Source organism: Apostichopus japonicus, chromosome 22, assembly GCF_037975245.1.
Source record: "Apostichopus japonicus isolate 1M-3 chromosome 22, ASM3797524v1, whole genome shotgun sequence".
Lineage (NCBI taxonomy): Eukaryota > Metazoa > Echinodermata > Holothuroidea > Aspidochirotida > Stichopodidae > Apostichopus > Apostichopus japonicus.
In genome coordinates this window covers 19,372,127-19,396,950 of record NC_092582.1, presented here as the reverse complement: position 1 = coordinate 19,396,950, position 24,824 = coordinate 19,372,127, and the positions used below count along the sequence as shown (strand labels likewise).

General features: G+C 41.8%; 2 protein-coding genes across 3 annotated transcripts in view; both read right to left on the bottom strand.

Annotated features, from left to right (window-relative positions):
- Positions 1-24,824, bottom strand: part of LOC139964326 (uncharacterized) — a 270,207-nt gene that overhangs the window by 74,230 nt on the left and 171,153 nt on the right. The gene's annotated exons all lie outside the window — the stretch shown is intronic.
- On the bottom strand, positions 1,065-12,271 carry LOC139964329 (uncharacterized). Of its 2 annotated transcripts, XM_071965850.1 has the most exons (4): positions 11,986-12,269; positions 9,155-9,326; positions 7,658-7,840; positions 1,065-6,948 (listed from the first exon to the last, which is right to left on the bottom strand). In XM_071965850.1, exons 1-4 carry the CDS (start codon positions 12,031-12,033, stop codon positions 6,929-6,931), a joined length of 423 nt encoding a protein of 140 aa, XP_071821951.1. In that variant the 5' UTR covers positions 12,034-12,269; the 3' UTR covers positions 1,065-6,928. The 2 variants fall into 2 exon arrangements, with proteins under 2 accessions (XP_071821951.1, XP_071821949.1); XM_071965848.1 differs by having other exon boundaries at positions 1,065-7,840; positions 11,986-12,271.

The following is a 24,824-nucleotide window of genomic DNA, read 5'->3' as shown; positions in this document are numbered from 1 at the left end:
GGGGGCTTCAATTGGGATTAAACATTCCATATCTGCATAATCAGAATTCCAATAAAACCCGCCGAACTCCAGATACGGATAACCATCTAGATAGGTATACCAGAAAATATCATTCATGAACCTAATGAAATAACCAGCAAGCCGATCGGCTCATTGTGATTCCTTGACACAACATTACTACAACACCACTACGGAATGCCAAATGTATCAAAAATGTCCAAAACTATATAAGCATGTCCAAAATAATATAAGCATGTCCAAAAAAATATAAGCATGTCCAAAAAAATATAAGCATGTCCAAATTTATATAAACATATCGAAACTAATATAAGTATGTCCAAAATAATATGATCATGCCCAAAATAATATGAGAGTGTCGAAAAATTATATGAACATGTCGAATGTAACTGCTAACTTCAACTTTTTAGTGAACATTTTGGCATCTGAATTCACGCCATCTGTTGCAAAATATCCAAAAAATATAAGCATGTCCAAATTTATATAAACATGTTGAAACCAATATGAGTATGTCCAAAAATAATGAGAGCATGTCCAAAATGATATAAGAGTGTCGAAAGACTATAAGAGCATGTCCAAAATATAAAAAAGTGTCGAAAAATAATACAAAAGTCTAGAGCGTAACTGCTCGATTCAACTTTGTAATGAACAGTCAGGCGTTTGAATTTTTCGCCATATGTTCCAAATATCAAACTTTTTATTTTGGTATGCTGAAAACAAAAACACCATATCCAGCGTAACTTAAGACGATATACAGTTCATCCATTACCGTATTAGTGTGTGTGTTCATATTTTAATGATATTTCGATCAAGAACGATTTTATTTTCGAGGAAATATTAGTTGAGTTGTTTCGTAGCGCGAGTGATCAACCTGGCCCCAAGGTGCTGTAACTATCAGTGAGTTTAATACGAAGAACCACTGTGTCCAACATTCCACGCGGTTTAATCAATAATATGTAGTTGGCGAGTTCTTCCCACGTTTCCATCTTGAAATTTAGTTAAAAGGTGAGAGTGAAGATTAAACGTTGAATACCCCTAACCTAGGCTTATTTTTTTTTTTAATTCTGGGCTAGTGTCCGACTTCGCCTGGTAACCGTAATTAAGTGTCACAATTTTCCGTTAAAAAAGTAACACAGTATAGTAGTTCATTTTCACTGTCAACGTACGCATGTGTGATAACTACTGTACGTTGTTAGCGCTTGTGCATGTTGTACGTACTTTCGCACGTGAACTTCTTTGCCTTCGCAACAATATATGAATAATCTCAGCACCTCAAGGCAGGGCGAAACCACTCACATTACGTAGGGATGTAAAAAGGAAAAATGTTAGGTGATGGTCTTGTTTTTAAATATTTTGAATTATGTGCGTCACAAAAACAGAAGAATGTTTCAATAATGTATTGTCATAATGATAACCATTGTGTCAGTTGATACAACTTACCTCTAAAGAAGGTATTGTAAGCTAATTTTTTTCGACATACCAATATAAAAGTTCGATATTTGAAACATTTGGCGTGACTTCAAACGCCAAAATGTTTATAACAAAGTTGAAGTTAGCAGTTACACTCGAGACTTCTATATTATTATTCGACACTCTCATATAATTTTGGGCGTGCTCATATTATATTTTGACATACTTATATGTGTTTGGACATGCGCGTATTATTTTGGACATGCTCATATAGTTTTGACATGTCTATATAAATTTGGACATGCTCATATAAGTTTGGACATGCTTATATTTTTTTGGATATTTTGCAACATATGGCGTAACTTAAAACGCCAAAATGTTCAAAACAAAATTGAATTAGGCAGTTACATTTGTCCCTCTTGTATTATTTTTCGACATTCTTTTAATATGTTGGACATGCTCATATAGTCTTTCGACACTCTCATATTATTTTGGACATGCTCTTATTCAGTGGCGGCGGAACCGGGGGGGGGGGGCTTGGGGGGCTCAGCCCCCCCAATGAAAAAGTTGAGGGGGCAAATGCATGATTAGCCCCCCCAATATTTACCAAGGCTCCGAAACGTGCATCTGCCCATTTTTCAATGCATACTTGTCGATCTGTCCGATGCACACGTATACTATATAGGTGTAATAATTTTAGTAAATGCTGGGGGGACCCTCGGCCCGTTCCCTGGCTATAGACCACATTGTCACCCCAACCGCGTCTTCACGCCCCGTGAAAAGTGGAAGCAGTGAGTACCGGTAAGCGCAACACAACTTCGTCTTAGGACAATGACTTGCCTCATTTCAGCCAGTTCTCCAACATCCCCTTACTCAGTGGCGGAGCGTCCATACAGTCAGGGGCAGATGCCCCCCCCCCCCCTGACGGACTCAAATGGACTGCTGGCGCACTTTTCAGCTTTTCACTACTTTTTACTTATTCGCGATTATTGACTATTTTATTGCGCTCTCATCTACCTATTGACATTTGTCATATTCTGTTGGTGTAATTTTCCGACAAAATGGCGACTACACCTATTTATTCTCCGTTTATCTACAAATTAGCAAGGCCCGGAAAGGGTCATTTCCTGCAATATATAGAGTATCTTTACTCAAAAATTTTCTGTACGCTCCGCGCCAACCTGTGGTGGCGCTCCGCTTAGATAGTGTCGAAAGCCCCCTACAGACCATTCTTGCCCCCCCCCGGCCAATACCCCTAGCTCCGCCACTGCCCTTACTACACTCAAAAACGTCTTTGCGAGTACACTACGAGTAATAGCTACTCTCTTAAAACACCATCGAATATACAAATTACAATTTTTACAGACTTTCTCTTTCAATCTGAGAAATTGCAGGCTTGAGACCCATATTTTAGGGCTAGGTATTCGCAGCATAGAACACTCGGGAAGTGCCGTTTCCGGCCATCTGGGGGTTTGAAAAAACCGAAAATTTTCTTGTACGCTCCGCGCCAACCGATGGTGGCGCTCCGCTTAGATAGTCTCCACACATTAGCCCCCCCCCCCCATAATTTTTCCGTTCCGCCGCGCCTGCTCTTATTATTTTTGGACATACTCATATTAGTTTCGACATGTTTATATAAATTTGGACATGCTTATATTATTTTGGACATGCTTATATTGCTTTGGACATTTTTGAAACGTATGGCATGCCGTACACCACCCATGCACAACTTTCCGTAAATACGGCTTCAAACGCCAGAAATTCGCTGTCAAAGTATTCCCTAGAGACCTCTCGACTTGCCACTCGTAAAAAAAAGCAAAGCTGCCCACCGCAGTTCATCTGATGTCATCAAAGGAACCATTTCAGCCAAAGCCGACTCCCCGCTGTTTACCGATACGGCGTCATACAGTTTACTACATGTATTAACCACAACACTCTTCTCATCAATTGAAAATGTCTTCTCCCGAATCTTCCGATTCCGATGAAATAAGACCTCTTAGGACATTCGTAAGCTTTGACGAAAATTATTTTCTTGAGAAAGAAGGAGGAAAATAGTTTTCGAGGGTGTTGAAGAAAATATTGTTGTTTTTCCCTATCAATTGAGCCCCTTGCAGAAGGATTGTAAAACGATCCGGATGGCCGGGGCGTGTCGCTGCCGATTGAAGTCCCCGAGCAGAACGGTTGGACGACCCTGAACCGAAACTGGTCGGTTGAGCATAAACAAAACCACCGTTATTAAGACCATCATATGATTTAAATTATCTCGAATGTCGATGATCCTGCTATTTTACTTCGTAGCGAAGCTTCTAGAATTTTGTGTCTTACAGTGCAAGGAAAATGTGACATTCTGCACAGTGCAACCATATAGTACTAGTAGTGGTAACATGGGTCTAGACCTAACTAATAGACGTTGTATAACAGGCTAGCCCGTGTAATTGTATCATCCAACTGTTACGTAAAATCACAACGCCAGTTTTACCACAAAAGAAAACTTGCAGATCTAGTATTGATTGTTCTAAAATTAAACTGGCTTTAAAATTTGTGTAAAATATTAGGTAACCATAAAAAAAAAAATCATCATTTGCTGTATCAAGGAGGCCTAGGCTATGGTCATAACAAGTAATTTGGCAACATTATAGGCCTACAGGCACTCGTAACGTTGTGTATGTGTCGTGTTTTGAGCGAGTTGTTTTCAAATTCTTCGATTTCTGTCATCTTTTGGAAAAGCTTGCAGTAGAAATCCGTCTTTACTACGGAGCACTGCAATGTTGTGTGTTCTTAGACGTTTAAGAATGTAAACATAGCGTCTTGGAAGTGAGCTGAGTTCCTCGACTGACGTCATGCGGCATTACCGTAAATACAACAATTTTTAGAAAGTTTTTATAACCCTCGAATTTTTGATCGTTTATTCCTCGAGGATGCAAGCTTTGTTTGACACAAATTGGGTATCATTGGAAAGCTACGAGTGTACAAAATATGATGATAAAGAAAACTTTTTCCATTTCATTACCTCTTTCAAGTTATAACTGCATTTTCACTGACATTAACATCCCTAACTGGACTCTGACTCTGATTGTAATTTTACTCATGTACAGTATATCAACCACTTCTCACAAAACACACCCACAACACACTTCTCCTACAGGTGTAATTGTGTATCATTGCCATTAGAAAATTTTAAACTATCAGTTTCCCCTTGTAGAAATACTTTAAAGCAGTGTAGCAAAAGTACAGTAAACTGTTGTGTAAACTGTGTTAGGTCCTATGTTGTTTATTATATACGTTAATGATATCTGCCATGTCTCCAACATCGCTCATACAGTCTTATTTGCCGATGACACCAATCTTTTCTTCCACTCGAAGAACGTAAATTCACTCCAAAGTACTGTCTCTTGTGAACTGGATAAGTTCTATCCTATTGTACAACTATTTGGTCTGGTACATACAATGTTAACATTGACGGCCTAAATATTCTCCAAAAGAGGGCTATACGTACAACTATTTGGTCTGGTACATACAATGGTAACATTGACCGCCTAAATATTCTCCAAAAGAGGGCTATACGTCACATTGCTAATGCCCCACCGCTTGAACATGCTAGTGGAATATTCAAGTCCCTAAATTTATTAAAACTCGGTGATATTATAACAGTCAAGGTTGCTACCTTTGCTTACAAAGCATGGAATGGATTACTGCCAGTCACTTTTAATGACTTTATTTGTAGTAACAGAGTCTTACATAACCATCACACAAGACAAGCCGACAACGCTCATTGCAATTTTTACCATAGTAACATAGGGAAATTCGGTCTTCGAAACAGAGCAATACAAATTTGGAATGATCTATCAAAAAATTTGAAGTTCATTACTTCAAAACCCACATTCACCAGGCATTTGAAAAAGGAGTTCATTAACTCGTACTAGTAATATTTAATCTTTTCACGTATCCATCTCAGCGTCACTAGGATATTATTACTGTATATTTAATCATTACGTATATTTTGTATTATAAATATTTGTTCATTTTTCTTTTCTTTTCTCCCAGGGAGTCTCCTACCTTGTTAAGTCTTTTATGACTTTTTAGGAGACTTCCTTTCCCTTTGTACACAATTGGCGATAAAACAAATAAATAAATGAAAAAATAAATGAACTACACAGTATTATTCATAATGCCTTTGTGTAGTGACACAGGAGAGGCTATTCTGTCCTCTGAAGGTCTGGTGCCTTTTCTGGTGAAGTCTGGTGCCTTTTATAGAACTTGTGATGCGTATCAGTGCTTAAAGTACATATGAACTCAGAATGGTAGACTTCATAGGAAGAAGTTGGTAGTGACTCAGAGGTGAGTCAGTGACCCAGAGGTGAGCCAGTGACCCAGAGATGAGTCAGTGACCCAGAGGTGGGTCAGTGACCAAGCAGTGGGTCAGTGACCCACAAGTGGAGGATTACCTCAGAATTGTAGACTTGAAGGAAGAAGCTGGTTGTGACCCAGAGGAGAGTCAGTGACCCAGAGGTAAGCCAGTGACCCAAAGTTGAGTTACTGACCCAGAAGTGGGTCAGTGACCCAGAAGTGGGTCAGTGATCCAGAAGTGGGTCAGTGATCCAGAAGTGGAGGATTTCCTCACAATGGACTTGAAGGATGAAGTCGGTAGTGACTCAGAATGGACACAGACCAGAGAGGAGTGCATTAAGTGTCCGGATTTAACAGTCGTGTCAGGATACTGCCATATTAATAGTCAATCTGCCCACCAGAAGTGATAGATCTCACATCTGATTCTTATTCCCTTTTGTAAGTTTTAAGGCGAATGAAAACAGTGTTGGTACCGACATCCATGCAAGTAAATAGTTTCTGTTAAGAACTTCAGTATTTTTGATTCAGTTTTTACCAAACACATTTCTATTAACACAAAAAAAAAACCAAAAAACATTAAAAATTCAAACACATATGTTTGGATGGTGTCATATATTTCGACTTGTTCAAGTCTTAGTCCTGTCTGTGAAGAAACATTTAATATTAAGAGATCTGTGATATCTCCCTCATGGCATTAGAAGTTTCTAAACTGTTTGGGGAAGATTTGTCATTGCAAGCATCTCTATATCAGTTCACAATGACCACTGATATTTCTGGATTTACTTCTCCTTTTTCTATCTTGTCTAATAAAATATTTAGAACTAGAGTATACACATGTACAGTACATTAGCCAACTCATACTGAAGACATGTTCTACACTACAGTATTTTTTAAAGTTATAATACACTGCATCAACCTGTGAACTGGCATGCAGTTGTAACTTGTTACAACCAACAATGATGGTTGACAGAAAAGCAGAGGCATACAGTATATACAAACATAGCGAATTAAGAGAGAATATAATATGTAGCTGGACTTCAAACTTTTCTTGCTCCCACATGTGTCTGATACAGTAGAGTAGTGATTGCAGGACATGCATCTCCAACTATTGGACATGATTAATTCATACACGAGCGATGCCATTGTCAGTTTGTTACATTATAGTTGTCAGTGCTGCAGATGTAGATATACCATAGAAATTTATTTGTTTTAAACACGATATATACCTGCAAGTAGACTTTGGCCCACAACGCTTTCGTATCACACCAAAGTGTTGAAGCCAAAGATATGGTTCACTATCAAGTAATTGGTGACCCTTGACACAATCACGATTACTTAACGAGGTTTGTACTGTGAGAACCATGCCACTGTGACAACCTATAATAGCTACGGAAAGTGGAGTGGTTCAGTTATATGCGTCATATTGCTCCCACACACGGACAATCAACACTCTCTTCATAAAGTCTTATTGTACAAAACGAAAGTGGTTTCAGAAGTATTCACTTGATGTACAGTAGTTTGAATAAAAAAAAGTACAAAAAAAGTACTAAGAAAGAAAGCTTCAATCCAGGAAATAATTGATTATTCAAAGTTTGTGCGGCAATTTTGAATGCTCTGAACTTTCTCTTTGAAAATTTGTATGACTGTTCCTGTGTGCTTTGGTACTGATACAGTACATTACACAGTCTTTCATTGTTTTATAAGTTTTTGTTCAGGCTAGAAAATGAAAATGAAAATAAAGAAAATCGAAAGGCTACAAAATTAGTTTTCTGCGAACCGGTTACGTATAACAATAAATAATTCTCACAGTTGCTTTTTCATAGTTTTATTTTTTAAATTAAAAGTAACAAAGAATGATGATTATGTTGTTGTTGCTGCTCACCTGCAAAATTTGGATGCATTTTTGTTTGTATCTGTATGTAAAATACCCAGAGATCCATCATGGTCACAGATTCAGCTATAAAACGGGTCACCTCGTCTGTGGTCTTCACTTGAAACTCGTGGTTCTTGCCGGACGGATCGTGCTTCTTGGATACTCGATAATGTGGCCATAGCTTCAGGAATTCTGTGATGAAAAGTTGAAATTAATGAATTATTAAAGGGGGACCCTGTACAGTAACCCCAGCTATCAGGAATACCTTAACATTATATGATCTGGATGATTAGCATGAACAACCCGCAAGAAAAGCTAAGACAAATCTTGTTACGTTTACAAGATACCAAACCTTGAAAAGTCATCGTCGAGTATTGTAGCTCTGTACAGTAGCAGTTTTCAGCAGTTAATCTTATAGTGAGTTATTTCTGATCATATATTATATACAGTATATGCAAGGTAAACATAAAACCCTGTTGTCAGTCACTGCAAAGTCATACTAAGTTCCTGGCCAAAAATTGAAGTTAGAAGCTTTCAACATTTTGAGTGCTCAATATGATTTACAAGTTCAATTAGATCTATCTAGATGACAATGACACAAATGTAATGATTTGAACTGTACATAAATCTAAGTAACAATCAAACACTTATGATACGTGCTGATGTACTCAAGTCTGTGGTCCTACAATCTGAGGGAATATCGAAACTACATTTCACTTCACAAAGAAAATGGGGTAAGTAAACAACAATAATGTTGAGGTTTCTAAATGCCTCCATAATAGATTTGTTGTCAAAAGTTAACGATGATGATGACTTTAACACAGTTAATGTCTCCTTTGATTATTGGATTAATGAAGTTCATCTATTCATAATTCAAGAAATTAGAATGCTTATAATCAGTTGAGTCTGTGATAACTTCGAAAGTAGTACTATCAAATTATGCACAAATCACATCGCAAAACAAGAAGAAATGGAAATAAATCCACCTGCGTTTTACCTAGTCACCTACTGTAACATGTCACAGTCACACAGACTTGCATTAATGGTCCCAAAGTCATTCATTACAGATCATCATAGCTTAACCAATCACATTTTTCACACCAGTTCCCTAAGTGTTGTAAACAGTTCCCTTCACCTTTTTTATCTTTCTTTTCAAGTTTGCAATGGGAAGACTCTTATCAAATGATCAAGGAATGGATTGCCTCAGGAGAAAATATTATTATCCATCTTCATCTTCAAGGGCAAGGGGTTCAACTCAAGACATTCATGAGACTTAGCAAGACCGTTACTATTGACAAGTCTTACCTCTCTGCAATTTAAATGAAACCTAAAATTATAAGGTTTCCAGTTCTCACGTTTAGAACCTTAAGAAAATTACTAAATCCAAATATTTCAGCAATTGCAACATGCTTCAATTATAAGCACTTTTGATGAGCTTTGAGCAATTTTCTGTTAGTATTTTGCCTCAAATTGGACACAACCATAGATCTATCTGATAAAACTTACCCTTGGATATTTCAGTAACATTTGTTTCCTTATCAAATATGCACAAATAGGCTATGTCCGTGCCATTTTCCGTCATCTTGCAGAGAGCGCAGAACTTTTTCTTCCACCTGGTGCTTGACCGGAGGAAGCCCTTCTTCTTCTGTTCATCTTTGGTACCTTTCTTAAGCCACCCCTGCAAAGTATTCATGAAACAGGAATTTGGTTTGAGTGTTTGATTACACCCTGATTAATTTGTTTGCTTAGTTTTGTTGTACTTTGGCAACACAATTAAGGGACATCCCTCTGTGTCCTCCTACCCCCACCCCCATGCATGTGACATTTGGGTCAATTTAGTATGCTTTTCAGACCTTTTTCTACTAGACAATGCCAGAACAGACTGGTACAGTATGGCTCATGAAAGACCTACAGTGCCACAATTTTCAAGACTGAACGTGTGCAGTATGTCTAATGTTAACGGTACACTGTAAACACACTGTATACTATTCTATCACTGGAACCAATGTATTACTGTATGTGTGTGCGTGCTGTAGTACTTTTGTACATGTACAGTATGCTAACACTCAGTACAGTAACAAAGTAGTACAGCCTACAATGAGCTCAATTTCAGCACACCGAAACCCATGATCGGAGCTTTATAAACTTTACCAAAAGCAAAACTACCACTTCCTTTTCTGCTATCTGTTAGAGTAATAGCCACATAAAGAGCAAATCACAAAACTCAGCAATTACAAGGTCAATTGACCAATATTGTACTGCCATAGGTTCCCATTAACAGTTATCTAACAGTGCAGTGAGTTCACAACTTCACACACTCAACTGTTTTTGCAGGTTTCATACAAATTGACTGTTCTGGCAATATAGATTATAGTGTGTTTCCTTTTTTCAATTTAATGTATCACAGATTGAGCAGGCAAAATTTTAAACAGTTCCCAAAACGACCAAATTTCTGTTTGACAGACAACCAAATTCAGCTTGGGCTGCTGTCCAGCATGAGTCTAGTTAAGTACATCAAATTTGTATTGCATTGTAACTAAACATGCCAAATAAGTAAAATGATATCAATTGGTATCACCCTCCATTACATTGGAGATACTGAAATTCAAAACAAAAATAATGGTATGTCCAACATGGCCCAAAAGTAGGGTGCGTTGGTATTTATAAGCAAAACCAGAACTAAGATGAAGTTAGCCCATGGAGCTGTTAGCTCCATGATGAGCCGTAGCAAAGTATGGGTATTATTATACGTGACTGGGCAATGACTTTAATTTGTCAAGTAGGGGTCTTTAGAAAAGAACTTTGGGGGATTCCTTTCTTTGAAATGGTATTCTCAGATGTAAGAGACACTTGACATCTTAGAACCGCAAAAGCCTTGTGACAGTGTGAAAGTAGTGAGATATAGACCAGATTATCCCATCAATTAGTTTAGTATGGATTGTTTTATAATTGATAAAACTTTGCTGATCTCTCTGACAGTAGGTACAGAAAGCTTGGCAACATATCAGTGTGTCCCTTCATTGACCTTATGTCTGGTACAGTACAAGCAACAAGTGCAAGGCCTAAGATTGTGCAGCAGAATGTTTACAGTAAACTTGGGGTGGTAAGTTACACGATAAACAGTAGCAGAGGGAATTTCCTCGAGTTTGTGTGTATTATCTGGGTCGGTAGTTTTTATAGGGTATTATTTTTACTGGGTATTCAAGATTTGTTTGATATAAATTGTGTGATATACCTGGTATTTTTCGTTGATGACAGATTTCAATATACCGTCGGTGTGGGTATGAAGGAAATACCGGGTATATATATCGACGCACCCTACCCAAAAGTGCTTTTTCTGTCCACCATACCTACACATCTCTCCTTCAGTGTACATATTTGTCATTCTGTATTATTTTGCTACATTTTTCAAACAATCAAATTTACTGTTCGGACAACCAAAAGGTAAGACATGTTTGTCCAAGGGACAAAAGAAAAATCCTTGAGAACTTGTCCCGGATTTAGTCAAATATACCCGGCCCTATAGGCCATGCAAATCATATACACAATCTGTACTAAATAGGAAGGGTAGATCTTGTTTGCAATGAGAGTAAAATCAAACAAAACAGCAAAATTGAAATCTGCATAGGAATTATCACCTGGAATAATTTATCCACTATTGCATTGAAAAATGCTGGGCAACACTAATGATGTGTTTCTTTTTCACAGGAACCAAAACTGTTTTATAAGATTCTAAACTAATTGTATTCAGACCAGCTACACATGATTTGAATACTAATTAGATATTCCTGAATATTATGTGCTTATCAGATCTTCATGTCTGTAAAAAGAAGCATTGAAAGTATGAATACAAAGAAACTTCATGGGCGGTTTTGCTGCCAGCAGCATTCTCTACGCTTGTGTGATTTGCATTAGTGTGCATGGTAAAAGGGTGTATTTATTTACATTTATTTCATATAGAATACTCGCGTCCTTGATGTAATTTAGGCCCCAACGAAATATGGGCCACTCACTAGGCTATATACAGTAGTCAGTAGGGCTAGAACTTAAAGTATGCCACCAGTCCAGAGTGTATCATACAACAGGATTAAGAGGTATTACTTTCTAAGCCTCAGCATGACTCAGCATGAGTATATAGTCTAGGCATGCAACAGTGTTTCTGTAGTTGGTCTGCTTATTTTAACGAGGTGAGGCCAAGTTAACTTAGTTACAGTAGGATAATTCCCACCAGGTTCGTGCAACCCGTGTAGCCTACACTAACAGGTAAATAGTTACAGTACGCATAACTTACACAACAGCCTAACCAAGTTGATGCGGTCAAAGTTTCCAAGATTTACCTTGTAAATGACATCAAAACTGTTGCGGTTTGCCATTCCATAACTCATTATATCAACGGCATCGAAACGGTTGCTCGCATCAAACCCGACATAGCACCTACGAGACTGCGAATCCCGTTCCTCTTTACTCTTAGTTTTACCAAGTAGGCTACGGAACGTTCAGAACTCTTTCCGGTGAAGAGTCACCAACCAGTGGTAGCAATACTCCACAAAAGAATACATACGACAGTTCATTGAATGCTGAGTAATAGCAGTGGTCACAATTTTTCGCGGTGGAAGCCATCATTGGCTTATCAAAGCCGCAAGCTGAACGAAGTCAGTCTCTTAGATTCATATTTAACGTCCATGATTATTAATTGTCAATTGTCAACAACTCTGTTGTTTCATGCTGAGCCTACGATAACCATCGAATCTTAGTCAGGAAGATGCAATTAAAATTGTTTTTTTTTTGGGTGAAAGTTAAATTGGGAACAACTTGTATAGGATTCAGGATTTTTCTTTTGGTTCACATCTTTTACGACAAACGCTTTTGAGTAGTTTCCACTGTTCATAGCTGAACAATGATATTTGCGCAATTGCAAATCTACCATTCGGCGTACTTTCCGAGGTCAGTTTTCATTCTGACCATGGTTCCGAGCCCCCCCCCCCCCCCTCCGTGGTCCCCTCCTTTAGCCTGGTCAAGTCTCACATTCACACTGTCCTCCGATTCCGTTCGACTTTCCTGTGAATCTGACTTTCCCACAATTACCTTGAAAAGGAAAAGGACTATACAACAAATTGTTAAATATAAGAGTATTGATTTATCCATCAACCAGGGCTCGAGTTATTCCATAAGAACTCCCGTATCAACAGCCTGCATGTACATATACAGCGGTCGGGTCACCAGTAAGTATTAAAGTTCGGTGCCGAATCTATGGCAAGTCGGTCTCAAAAGTTAAGCCGAATTCAGCGTGGTCTTACACCCATGAACTAAAGAGTAAGAAAAAAGGAAGAAAAGGGAGAGGGGTCGTTCTCTATGTTTTTCCCTTACGTCACATTGAGGAGAAGCCTATTGCTTTTGGTGGAGGTCAAATGTCATTTAGGGTCACCAAGGGTTAAATTGTGAAAACCTTGTTTATAACTTTACGGTAATTCCCAGCCTATTAGATAACATGACCGTTATGCCTCATGAGAATAGGGGAGGCTGTTGGCAATTGGAAATTGGCTTATGAGCATCCGTAGAATGAGAATGCAGAATTCAGACGAACAAACAGCAATTGGTGTCGCTATACCTGCATAGGCGTTGCATGTTTTAGTTTACTTTAGTAGAAAAAAAGGATCAGGGGGGACACTTAAGTCCCCATCAAGGACCCTATAGAGAGAGAGAAAACTGAAGACACAAACACTCAGACCCGATTACAATGCTTAAAGTGCTTGTCCAAAGCATTCTTAAACCCATTGACACTACTTGCAAGTACAGCTTTCTCAGGCAAACTGTTCCACTCACACAACCCTATTAGAAAAAAGTTATGCCGAATATTAATCCTACTATGTGACTTTTGGAGTTTAAGACAATGACCTCTGGTACAACTACTGTTAGCAAACATGAAAAAGTCGGTAAAGGTTAAATTGTCGAAACCATACACAATCTTGAAAACCTGGATCAGGTCCCACGTAACGTGAACAAAGGTGTAGTTTGTACATACAACGATGCTATTGGAATGAACGATATCATTGTGAATAATCGCTGTTATATTTGTTTCTGTTTATGAAGTTTTCCGTCGTATTTTGCAATTGTCAAGATATTCTGCCAAATAAAACCTTCAGGTTTGAATATAGTGTAGCGGAAAGCTACGACTTTTACTTAGTGAGATACGTTTCGCTCCCTCAGGGGTAACATCTGTTGCGCTCCGCGGAGGTAACGAGAGATGTTTATCCGGAACAGGAACTGATTACGTAATTTTGCTATATCGATGTATTCCCGTGACTGGCATAGGCAGGCACGGCGGTGGGTGTGTGAGGCGATCCCATTGGTCGCAACTCACCGTAGTTATATATACAAGTAGTCCCTGATTGGTCTAAGCCTTTTTTTACAGTTTATGTACGGACGTGTGTAAACGGGGGTTATTTCCGGGGTATTTAATGCAGGGTTCTTTCGTAAATGAGTGAGTCAGAGGGTCGGAGAGTCGGTCGAGTGCAAGACGAGGAACTTTCCTTCCGGCGGCTCGTGGTAAAGCCTTTGATATTTGCTAAGTCCAAACAAATGTGTTTAAGCATTTTAGAGTGCCCACATCTCTGTGCTGCCCGAGTCCAGCGGATTGCCCGACACCTGCGCTGCCCGAGTCCAGCGAATTGCCCGACACCTGCGCTGCCCGAGTCCAGCGGATTGCCCGACACCTGCGCTGCCCGAGTCCAGCGGATTGCCCGACCCCTGCGCTGCCCGAGTCCCGCGGATTGCCCGACCCCTGCGCTGCCCGAGTCCAGCGGATTGCCCGACACCTGCGCTGCCCGAGTCAAGCGGAATGCCCGAAGCCTATGCTGCCCGACACCGGTGGATTGCAGACGTCTAGACTGCCCGACCCTTGCGCAGCCCAGTCTAACTTAGCCATGTTTATCATTGGGTTGTGCCCGACCCCAGTGCGTTATATTGGGCAAATGTAAATATTGTATTATACGCTGTAGATGTAGAACGAGATGAGAAATTATACTTTTATTAATCTTACAACTCTGGTGTCTGCCTCCTGATTTAGAGTTAATCTGTACCCGTCCCCCATCTACCTCCCCTACTCTCCTCCAGTTGGTTTCGAGACAGGTTTTACACTACCAGACGTTGGCGGCGTTACATTGGTGGCAGCGATGGGATTCTAGTGCCTATCTGGTAGTCTGGACCGAGTCGAGATGTCTGGGACTAACCCTTTTGAACAGTCTGTGGTGAACGAGCCGGCTACGTGGTCACTTCCGGACGAGAACATCCCTGATGTGGATGAATTCGATCCTCTGAACGTGCCAGTTAGACCGAGATCATGTGGAGGGCCGATACAAACGACGAAATATCAAGACGAGCCTGGCTGGGGAGATAAAGGGGACGGCGACAGGTTGGCTGACTTTCTTGTGGGTCCAGAGGCTCTGAGGGACGAAAACCGTCGCCCGACGGTAGGCAGATCGTATGAATTGGCCGACGAACGTGGTGAAGCTTGGGGAGACGAAGACCGCCGTCCGTTGATGAACCAGGGATACAAGAGGACAGCTAGAGAGGATGCCCTGGAGGCGAGTAGATGGCAACCACGGGGTGGCCCAAGGGAACAAATGGTAATGCAGCAGCCGACAGAGGCATATGAAAGCGCTCCGGCCTACGACCGGGGGCGTTTTAGAACAAACGAATTGCGACCAGGTATGAGACCAGGGTATCCATGGCGGGAGGAAGGGAATAATCGAAGGTTGTCTATGAGCAATGATGAAAAAATCAGTCGGCAAAGAATGTGGCACCCGCAGTATGAGCCCCAGGCCCCCAATTTGAGTGTTTCCAGGGTAACAGCGCCCTCATTTAATGGCTCAACACCCTGGGAGGATTACATAGTTCAGTTTGAGCTAATATCAGAACTAAACGGTTGGGATGAGAGAACAAGGGCGTTACAACTAGCGGCAAGCCTGAGGGGCCCAGCACAGGCTGTCCTTGCTGATCTTGATGCATCGAAGAGAAGAAGATTTGAATCTCTCACGGATGCGCTCGAACAAAGATTCGGGAGAGCTAACCAGACAGAACTATTCAGAACGCTCTTACGTAACAGGACCCGACAACAAGGGGAGAGTATTCCAGAACTGGCCCATGATATACAGCGACTTCTCTCCCGTGCTTACCCTAATGCCTCTATTGAGATGAAGGAGACCCTATCAAAAGAGTTCTTTATAGATGCCATAAGCGACCGTGACATCAGATGGAAGATATATCAGTCAAGACCCAAGACCCTGGAGGAAGCAGTGAGCATTGCAGCCGAGCTGGAGGCCTTCACCCTCTCCGAACAGAGGAAGGACACCCAGAAGAGGGCTGTAGTAAGAGTTGTATCAGAGAAGACAGAAGGTCAGGAAAACAAGTGTGGTGCGATAGATGATATTAGTAAAACACTAGCGACAGCAATGACCGAAGGATTCTCCGAACTTACTAAACAGCTACAGAAACTGCTCTTAGTGAACAACACAAATGTGTCAAAGGAAGGCCAAGAAAGGCGGAAAACTATCAAATGCTGGAACTGTGGAGAGATGGGCCATATTCGGAGGAACTGTCCTTCCCCCCTGAAATATGTTATCCCTGCAGAGGAGACAAAGAAACAGGAAAACGAGGAGAAGTCGGTCTTGTAGGGCAAAGATCGACTAGTCCACATGGTAAGCCCGTCAATGTACCACTCTCATGGAAGAGGTTGCGGTCTGTAGGTGCGAGAGGTTTGTACGTACAGGGAGAGCTAGAGGGTGTCAAAGTGAGTTTACTTGTCGACACCGGAGCTGACCTGACGGTAGTGCGAACGGGATTCTTTGAGCAATTGTCCGCCAAAAAGACTTTGGAGCTCAAGGATGTATCTCTCGACATGGCTGTTGCAGACGGTAGACCCCTCGCGTTCTCGGGGTGTGGTAGACTCCAGTTGAAAGTAGGTAGCTTTGCAGTAGAGCATGAGATCTGGGTAGCAGACATCGATGTCGATGCACTTTTGGGTTACGATTTCCTTCAGAGGTATAACTGTACCATTGACGCTGGGAAAGGGGAGCTGACCATTAGAGGTATACAACATGACAACATCGAAAAGAATTTCGATGGTTGTAGGGTTGTGATAGCTAAAACGGTAGTGATCCCCCCGGAAAGCGAGAAAATGGTAGCAGCGAGAATTCCAGGAATGGCTGGAGTCGAGGTACCTGCTGTAGTGGAGTGTAACGAAAGGTTTACCGAAAGACATGGTGTGATGGTTGCCAAGATACTCGTAGACCCCTCTAATGAGCTGGTACCGCTGAGACTGATGAACCCGTCGAACCGACCTATTACACTGTATGAGGGAACACTCGTAGGTGAATGCTACTCTGCAGAAGTAATAGAAAACAATCCGTCTGTGGGCTGTAGAACCCTGCAAGGAAGAAATAGGGGTGATGGTGTACCGCCTACTGGGCCTACTCAGTTGACAGAACCTTTAGAGGAGCTTGCATTGCGAAGTTGTACTGAATTAACCGAGGCGCAAGCCGGTGAAGTCAGGAAATGCCTTGCAGCCAATGCCGATGTTTTTGCTAGATCAAAAGAGGACCTCGGACGAACAGACCTGGTGCAACATCAGATTAACACAGGGGCGGCAAGACCAATTCGCCAAGCGCCACGTAGACTCCCGATACACCGTAAGGGTGAGGCTCGGATAGAAGTGGAGAGAATGCTTGACCATGACATTATCGAGCCTTCGATGAGTGCTTGGGCGTCACCGATAGTACTAGTGAAAAAGAAAGACGGCTCCACTAGGTTCTGTGTCGATTACAGGAAGCTAAATGACGTAACCGAGAAGGACTCGTACCCCCTACCCCGAATTGACGACACCCTAGACACTCTTTCCGGGGCAAAGTGGTTTTCAACGCTCGATCTGGCGAGCGGGTACTGGCAGGTTGAGGTTCAAGAACGCGACCGTCCAAAAACTGCTTTCGTTACCGGAAGTGGTCTATTCCAGTTTAAGGTGCTTCCGTTTGGACTTTGTAACGCCCCGGCGACGTTCGAGAGACTTATGGAGAGGGTGTTAAAGGGTCTGCAGTGGCAAACGTGTTTGCTGTATCTTGATGACGTCATCGTATATGGAGACTCCTTCGAGAAAACTCTAAAACGACTTGCTGGCGTTTTTCAAAGGCTTCGTGAGGCGAAACTAAAGCTCAACCCGAAAAAGTGTAATCTTTTCCGAAGGGAGGTCAACTACCTAGGACATGTCGTTTCAAGCGAAGGAATCGCCCCTGACCCTGAGAAAGTCCGGTGTGTACTAGAGTGGCCTACTCCCTGTTCCACTACGGAAGTGCGTAGTTTCGTCGGGTTATGTTCATACTATCGCCGATTTGTAAAGGGATTCTCCCATATTTGCGCACCTTTGTTTCGCCTAACTGAAAAAGAAAGGGACTTTAGATGGAATGAGGACTGTGAACTTGCTTTCAGAAAGATGAAGCAGGAGCTCACGTCGGCGCCTATTTTAGTCTATCCGGACGAGAAACGGGCATTCATCCTCGACAGTGATGCCAGTAACTTTGCCATAGGGTCTGTACTGTCCCAGGTGACTGAAGGGTCTACCCAAGAAAAGGTTGTAGCTTACTTCAGTAAGGCTCTGTCTAAGACGGAAAGGAACTATTGCGTTACACGTAAGGAGCTGCTGGCCATTGTTCTCTCGATCAAACACTTTCATCACTACCTCTATGGAGCCAAGTTTGTGGTTCGAACTGATCATGGCGCTTTAAGATGGCTAGTAAACTTTCGTAATCCTGAGGGACAGCTAGCCCGATGGTTGGAGACTGTTTCAACATATGACTTTGACATAACACACCGACCAGGAAGAATACACGGTAACGCTGACGCCCTATCAAGACGCCCCTGCAATGAATGCCGACACTGTGAAAAATCCGAAGAAAAAGAAGATCAGGCAGACAAAGCAAATCTTGCGGAGCCGACCGTGAAACAGGTGTTTGTAATAAACAGACGAAATGAGTCAGAGCCTGCTGTTGGAATTGTGGAGAAACATCAAGATATTTCACAAAGTCAACCATATTCCTGGTTCCACCGATGGACACATGCTGAGTTGCGGAAAATGCAAATTGACGACGGCGACATTGGGCCTATACTACTCTGGAAAGAAGTGCAGGATTCAAGACCGAATTGGGAGCAAATAACTGCAGGCAGTCCGGCCTTAAAAAACTATTGGAGCCAATGGGATCGCTTACTTCTTAAAGGGGGTGTACTCTATCGTAAATTTGAGACGGACGCGGGAGATAGCGAACTGCATCAGCTGGTAGTCCCAAAAGAAATTCAAGAAGAAATCCTGGATAAGTCCCATAACCATAGGCTTTCAGGCCATTTTATGACGAAGAAGACTCTTAAACGTATCCGAGAACTGTATTACTGGAGTGGTTATAGGGGCCACGTGGAGAAATGGTGTAAGAGCTGTGACGCATGCGCTTCACGAAAGGGCCCTAGGAAAAAGGCCAATGCATCCTTAAAGCAGTATGGCGCCGGACACGTACTACAACGTTGCGCCATGGATATCATGGGACCACTCCCAGTATCGAGTCGGGGTAATCGGTACGTCGTTGTCATAGCTGATTATTTCACAAAATGGACAGAAGCATTTGCGATAGCCGACATGGAAGCCGAAACTGTCGCCAGGGTACTGGTTGAAGAGTTTATCTGCAGGTTTGGTGTCCCCGAAGGACTTCACACTGATCAGGGCCGACAATTTGAATCCGAACTATTCCAACATATGTGTCGACTGTTAGACATTCACAAGACAAGGACGACACCGTTCCATCCACAATCCGACGGGATGGTGGAGCGATTTAATCGGACCCTAGAAGATATGCTCTCCCTTGTTGTAAGTGAAAATCAGAAAGACTGGGATGCGTGGCTGCCGTACCTGTTAATGGCTTATCGCTCCGCGGAGCATGAAAGCACCGGGTTTTCACCGGCTGAAATCATGCTGGGAAGGATGGTTACCTTGCCGTTAAGCGCCCAACTCCCCAGGCTACCCGACGAGACGGACAGTCCCCGTAAGTCTACCCCTAAATATGTACTGGAGTTAGATACGACCATGCACAGAATACATGAGATTGCAAGAGGGAAGCTAAAACTAGCCAGTGATAAACAAAAGAAGTTTCACGATAAAGGTGCATACAACCAGGAGTTTACTCAGGGGGATTTGATATGGCTGCTAAACACCAAGAGGAAAAGAGGGATTTCCCCTAAACTCCAGAAACGTTGGGACGGGCCAGGAAAAATTCTGAAGAAACTCTCAGATGTCATATATCGTGTTAAAATGCGACCTAAGAAGAAACCGCAGGTAGTTCATCACGACCGTCTGAAGCCTTATATCGGAGAGGATCCGCCCCTGTGGTTGTTACGGAAGCCTTCGATCAGCGAAGCTCCTCAGCAAACGGTCACCGAGGTGGAAAATCTACAAAAACAGTAGCGTCGACGCGTTGGCCTTACGTAAGATAATACCACCGCGGATCTCCTTGTTGACTGCCATAGTGGTTTTATCTTTCCTCCACCGTGGCATGAAAAACAAAACATCGGACACTATGCCGTACACTAGTTTCAGCTAGATCTTCCACACAGTCATTTCCGGGTTGCATCTTCATCGGGAACAACTAAAAATGTCTCACTTATACGAAGCCGAATTCAAGTGCAGAGACTGTAAAAGACGTTACTCTGATCTCAGTGAACTGAAACGTCATTATGCGGAGAAACACGGGGACGGCAGGAAACTCTTTAGATGTGAAGAATGTGATTATTCGTCTAATAAGAAGGCCGACGTGGTTCGACATAAGAGTAGTCGCCATAAATCGGAAGACACCAGGCAGGTAAGCCTAGGCTTAAAGGAACCTAACGAGCCTAGTACCTCCAAACCTCGATCTCCACCCAGGGTCCAGCGGCCAGATTGGCCTACACTTCAGACTATCGTTGGATCACCCCATTCGGCTACGGAGTTTCAGCAAGAAAACCATTTGGACGAAGCTATCGAGCAGAGGGACACTCCCCCAACACCAGTGGTAACCCCACTCAAAAGAAGCCTGTCTCAGCCGAACGACGGAGACCAGACCCGCAAGGTACTAAAAAAGGCCATAGAAGATGCGAATAGACCGATGGTGGGTAATAACGACGACAGACAACCAAAGGAGAGGATTTCAACGGTGGTACTCCAGGATGGGAGGATCTACGTAACTGTAGAGAAATTTTAAAGACAACCAACCCTTCAGCGAAACGAACTTTCAGTTACTTTGTAAATAATTTCTTTCTATTTTATATACCGGAGAGAACATTCTATATACATGGTTTCGTAACCTGTAATTTTCTGTGGACGCTTATTCCGTTTTGAATGATTAGCGAAATTATCGCCGGGAACGAAGTTAACCAGACCCATCACGGAAAATTGTTTCAAAACGTTGTTTCTTTGTATGGACACATGTATTCTCGTTACTTAAATTTATTTTTACTTGGACAACATTTGTGTCACAGCATTTTGTTTTTGTTTATTGAACAAAAGTGGATAATTATGTGCTTTTTGAACGGACACTTCGTATTTTTATGTTTAACATTTTACTTACGGACCCTCTTTCACTACCTTCTTTATGTTCTTATCAAACGTAAGTTGATTTTCTTTTCATGCTTATTTCGTGCTATTTTTGGTAAACAATGTACTGTAACTAGGAGTTACTCAAGCTGAAACGATTGGTTCTTAAACTCATACGTTCTTGCCCTCACTTTATATTGTAAATTAAGTGATTTGTTTTAAGAGGAACCAATTTTTAATTAATTGTTGTATTGTTAGTTAGTTTTTGGGTATAGAAAATGCGAGGACGCATTTGTAGCTCGGGTGGGGGAAATGTAGCGGAAAGCTACGACTTTTACTTAGTGAGATACGTTTCGCTCCCTCAGGGGTAACATCTGTTGCGCTCCGCGGAGGTAACGAGAGATGTTTATCCGGAACAGGAACTGATTACGTAATTTTGCTATATCGATGTATTCCCGTGACTGGCATAGGCAGGCACGGCGGTGGGTGTGTGAGGCGATCCCATTGGTCGCAACTCACCGTAGTTATATATACAAGTAGTCCCTGATTGGTCTAAGCCTTTTTTTACAGTTTATGTACGGACGTGTGTAAACGGGGGTTATTTCCGGGGTATTTAATGCAGGGTTCTTTCGTAAATGAGTGAGTCAGAGGGTCGGAGAGTCGGTCGAGTGCAAGACGAGGAACTTTCCTTCCGGCGGCTCGTGGTAAAGCCTTTGATATTTGCTAAGTCCAAACAAATGTGTTTAAGCATTTTAGAGTGCCCACATCTCTGTGCTGCCCGAGTCCAGCGGATTGCCCGACACCTGCGCTGCCCGAGTCCAGCGGATTGCCCGACACCTGCGCTGCCCGAGTCCAGCGGATTGCCCGACACCTGCGCTGCCCGAGTCCAGCGGATTGCCCGACCCCTGCGCTGCCCGAGTCCCGCGGATTGCCCGACCCCTGCGCTGCCCGAGTCCAGCGGATTGCCCGACACCTGCGCTGCCCGAGTCAAGCGGAATGCCCGAAGCCTATGCTGCCCGACACCGGTGGATTGCAGACGTCTAGACTGCCCGACCCTTGCGCAGCCCAGTCTAACTTAGCCATGTTTATCATTGGGTTGTGCCCGACCCCAGTGCGTTATATTGGGCAAATGTAAATATTGTATTATACGCTGTAGATGTAGAACGAGATGAGAAATTATACTTTTATTAATCTTACAACTCTGGTGTCTGCCTCCTGATTTAGAGTTAATCTGTACCCGTCCCCCATCTACCTCCCCTACTCTCCTCCAGTTGGTTTCGAGACAGGTTTTACACTACCAGACGTTGGCGGCGTTACAATAGTTTGTTTTGGAAATGACCAGGCGCCGTTTACGAAACCTAACTGTCGCCTAGTTCATGTTCTCAAGATGTGTTCTTTTATTTATAAGTATATCAACAATATTCTCCCCCGTGTCTTTAGTGATATTGTTAATCCCTGTAATTCCTCGTATATTCGTAACAGAACGAGGAATAATACCCATTTTTCTGTTATCAGACATCACTCGAAACACGGTAAATTACTCTTGAACAACTACTGCTATAAAACCTGGAAAGTGCTTCCAAATGATATTAAAACTGTTAAATCTTATGTAACGTTTAAGCGAAAACTTAAAGCCCACCTAACTGAAAACTACGCTGACTGAGTATTGATTATCTCATGTTTATTTATCTCTACTCTTAATTGTTACCTTCTTTCTTTGTTTTTTTTTTTATTTTTGGTCGCTAGCTCGATAAACTACTATTGTTTTTCTAGTGTCCTGTTTATACTATACCACTTTGTTCTATTGTTCTTATGTATAGACGAAATAAATGAAATGAAATGAATAGTTAGACTTCTCAATGCGAATAAACTATGTAAAATGGTTTGCTATCTGCACGTGCATTATGTACAAGAAGTTTTCATGTGCGGAGATTGTTCACAAACTTCACGGAGCGTTTATAAACATATATACAGCGAAAACATCGTTTAAAACACTAACAATGATAGGGTAAAATTGAGTTCGTTAACACAAAACGTGAAAGCAAAATTTTGTTCGTGTCACAATTCCAATACACTTAAGGTGGCCAAAAATCTCCTAAGTTATTTCGTATTGCATTTCCTACATGCCATGATCAGTCATAATTCGCAAAATATACTACAATTAAAGGAGTTTTGAGACTAATTTGCTGTTATTCCTGCTAGATTGTTTGCGAAGATTTTCACTCAACAATGCTTTTTCAACCTTAGATTTTCATTGCGCAAAAGATCTCTTTGATTTAGGCAGTGTAATGGAATAATCTCAACTCGTCAATTTTCTGAATTTTGTCATCTTGTCGAGCTGGTAGTAAGTGTGCAACTCGTCAATTTGCAGAAAATTGTTGCATTGACGAGATCCGTTATCTCGTCAAAACGTCAATTTTCTGAATTTTGTCATCTTGTCGAGATGGTAGTAAGTGTGCAACTCGTCAATTTGCAGAAAATTGTTGCAATGACGAGATCCGTTATCTCGTCAAAACGTCAATTTTCTGAATTTTGTCATTTTGTCGACATGGTAGTAGGTGTGCAACTCGTCAATTTGCAGAAAATTGATGCATTGACGAGATCCGTTATCTCGTCAAAACGTCAATTTTCTGAATTTTGTCACGTTACCATCTCGTCAACTCGTCAATTTGCAGATAATTGTCGTTTTGTCAAGTTGGTAACTCGTCAATGCAATGTTCCTTCTACGCTTGCGTAGTTCTCAGACTTCGCCCAATGTCGTTATTGTACGTTGGCCTTGGTCGAGTCCTGAATACAGTACAGTAGTACGGCGTGCACTGTGCATATGCCATGGTGCACAAGTTTAGTAAACACAAGTTGTCACTTGTTTGTATATGCGGCGTACCGAATTTGTGCAGTTCGCATTTAGGCTACTTGTATACGACAAAAAACAGTTACCTGCGTCCTCCTCGATGCTAGGTGAATATCACGTCTTAAACTACGATTTAAGAAATGGCTGTTTCAAACATCTCACTAATTCTTTCGGCGACTTTAATCCCTATTCATTGAGCACAATAGCATAACCTGCGTATAAACTCGTACAGGGATTATACGAGGTGTCAACGCGGCAATTTGTTTGTCAACGATTTTATACGCCATTGTACTTCCGTCTTTTATACGATCCTGTGCGCGTACACATGTCCAGTTATACATGAGCGGTACTGTAGACTATTTATTAGGAGTATTTATATAATTTCAGTTGAAAATTACCAACCTCCCTATTTTCCCCTTATTCTCCCGGTTTTTTTGCCCTGAAAAATGTTATTCTCCCTATTTTTTGGTCAAACAGGTTGACAGGTCTGCAGTAGACTGACCTTTATCATGCCACAGTTGTAATTGAATATCAAAATATAATAGTTTGGGCCGTTTACAGGGGCGTCTAACCCGGGGCGCGAATTACTATCTAAGCGGAGCGCCACCATCGGGTGGCGCGCAGCGTACAAGAAAATTTCTGGTTTCTATACCCCCCAGATCACCGGAAATGGCTCTTCTCGGGCTTGAAAATGACCAACCAGATTGTACACTTTTGCCTGAGAACCA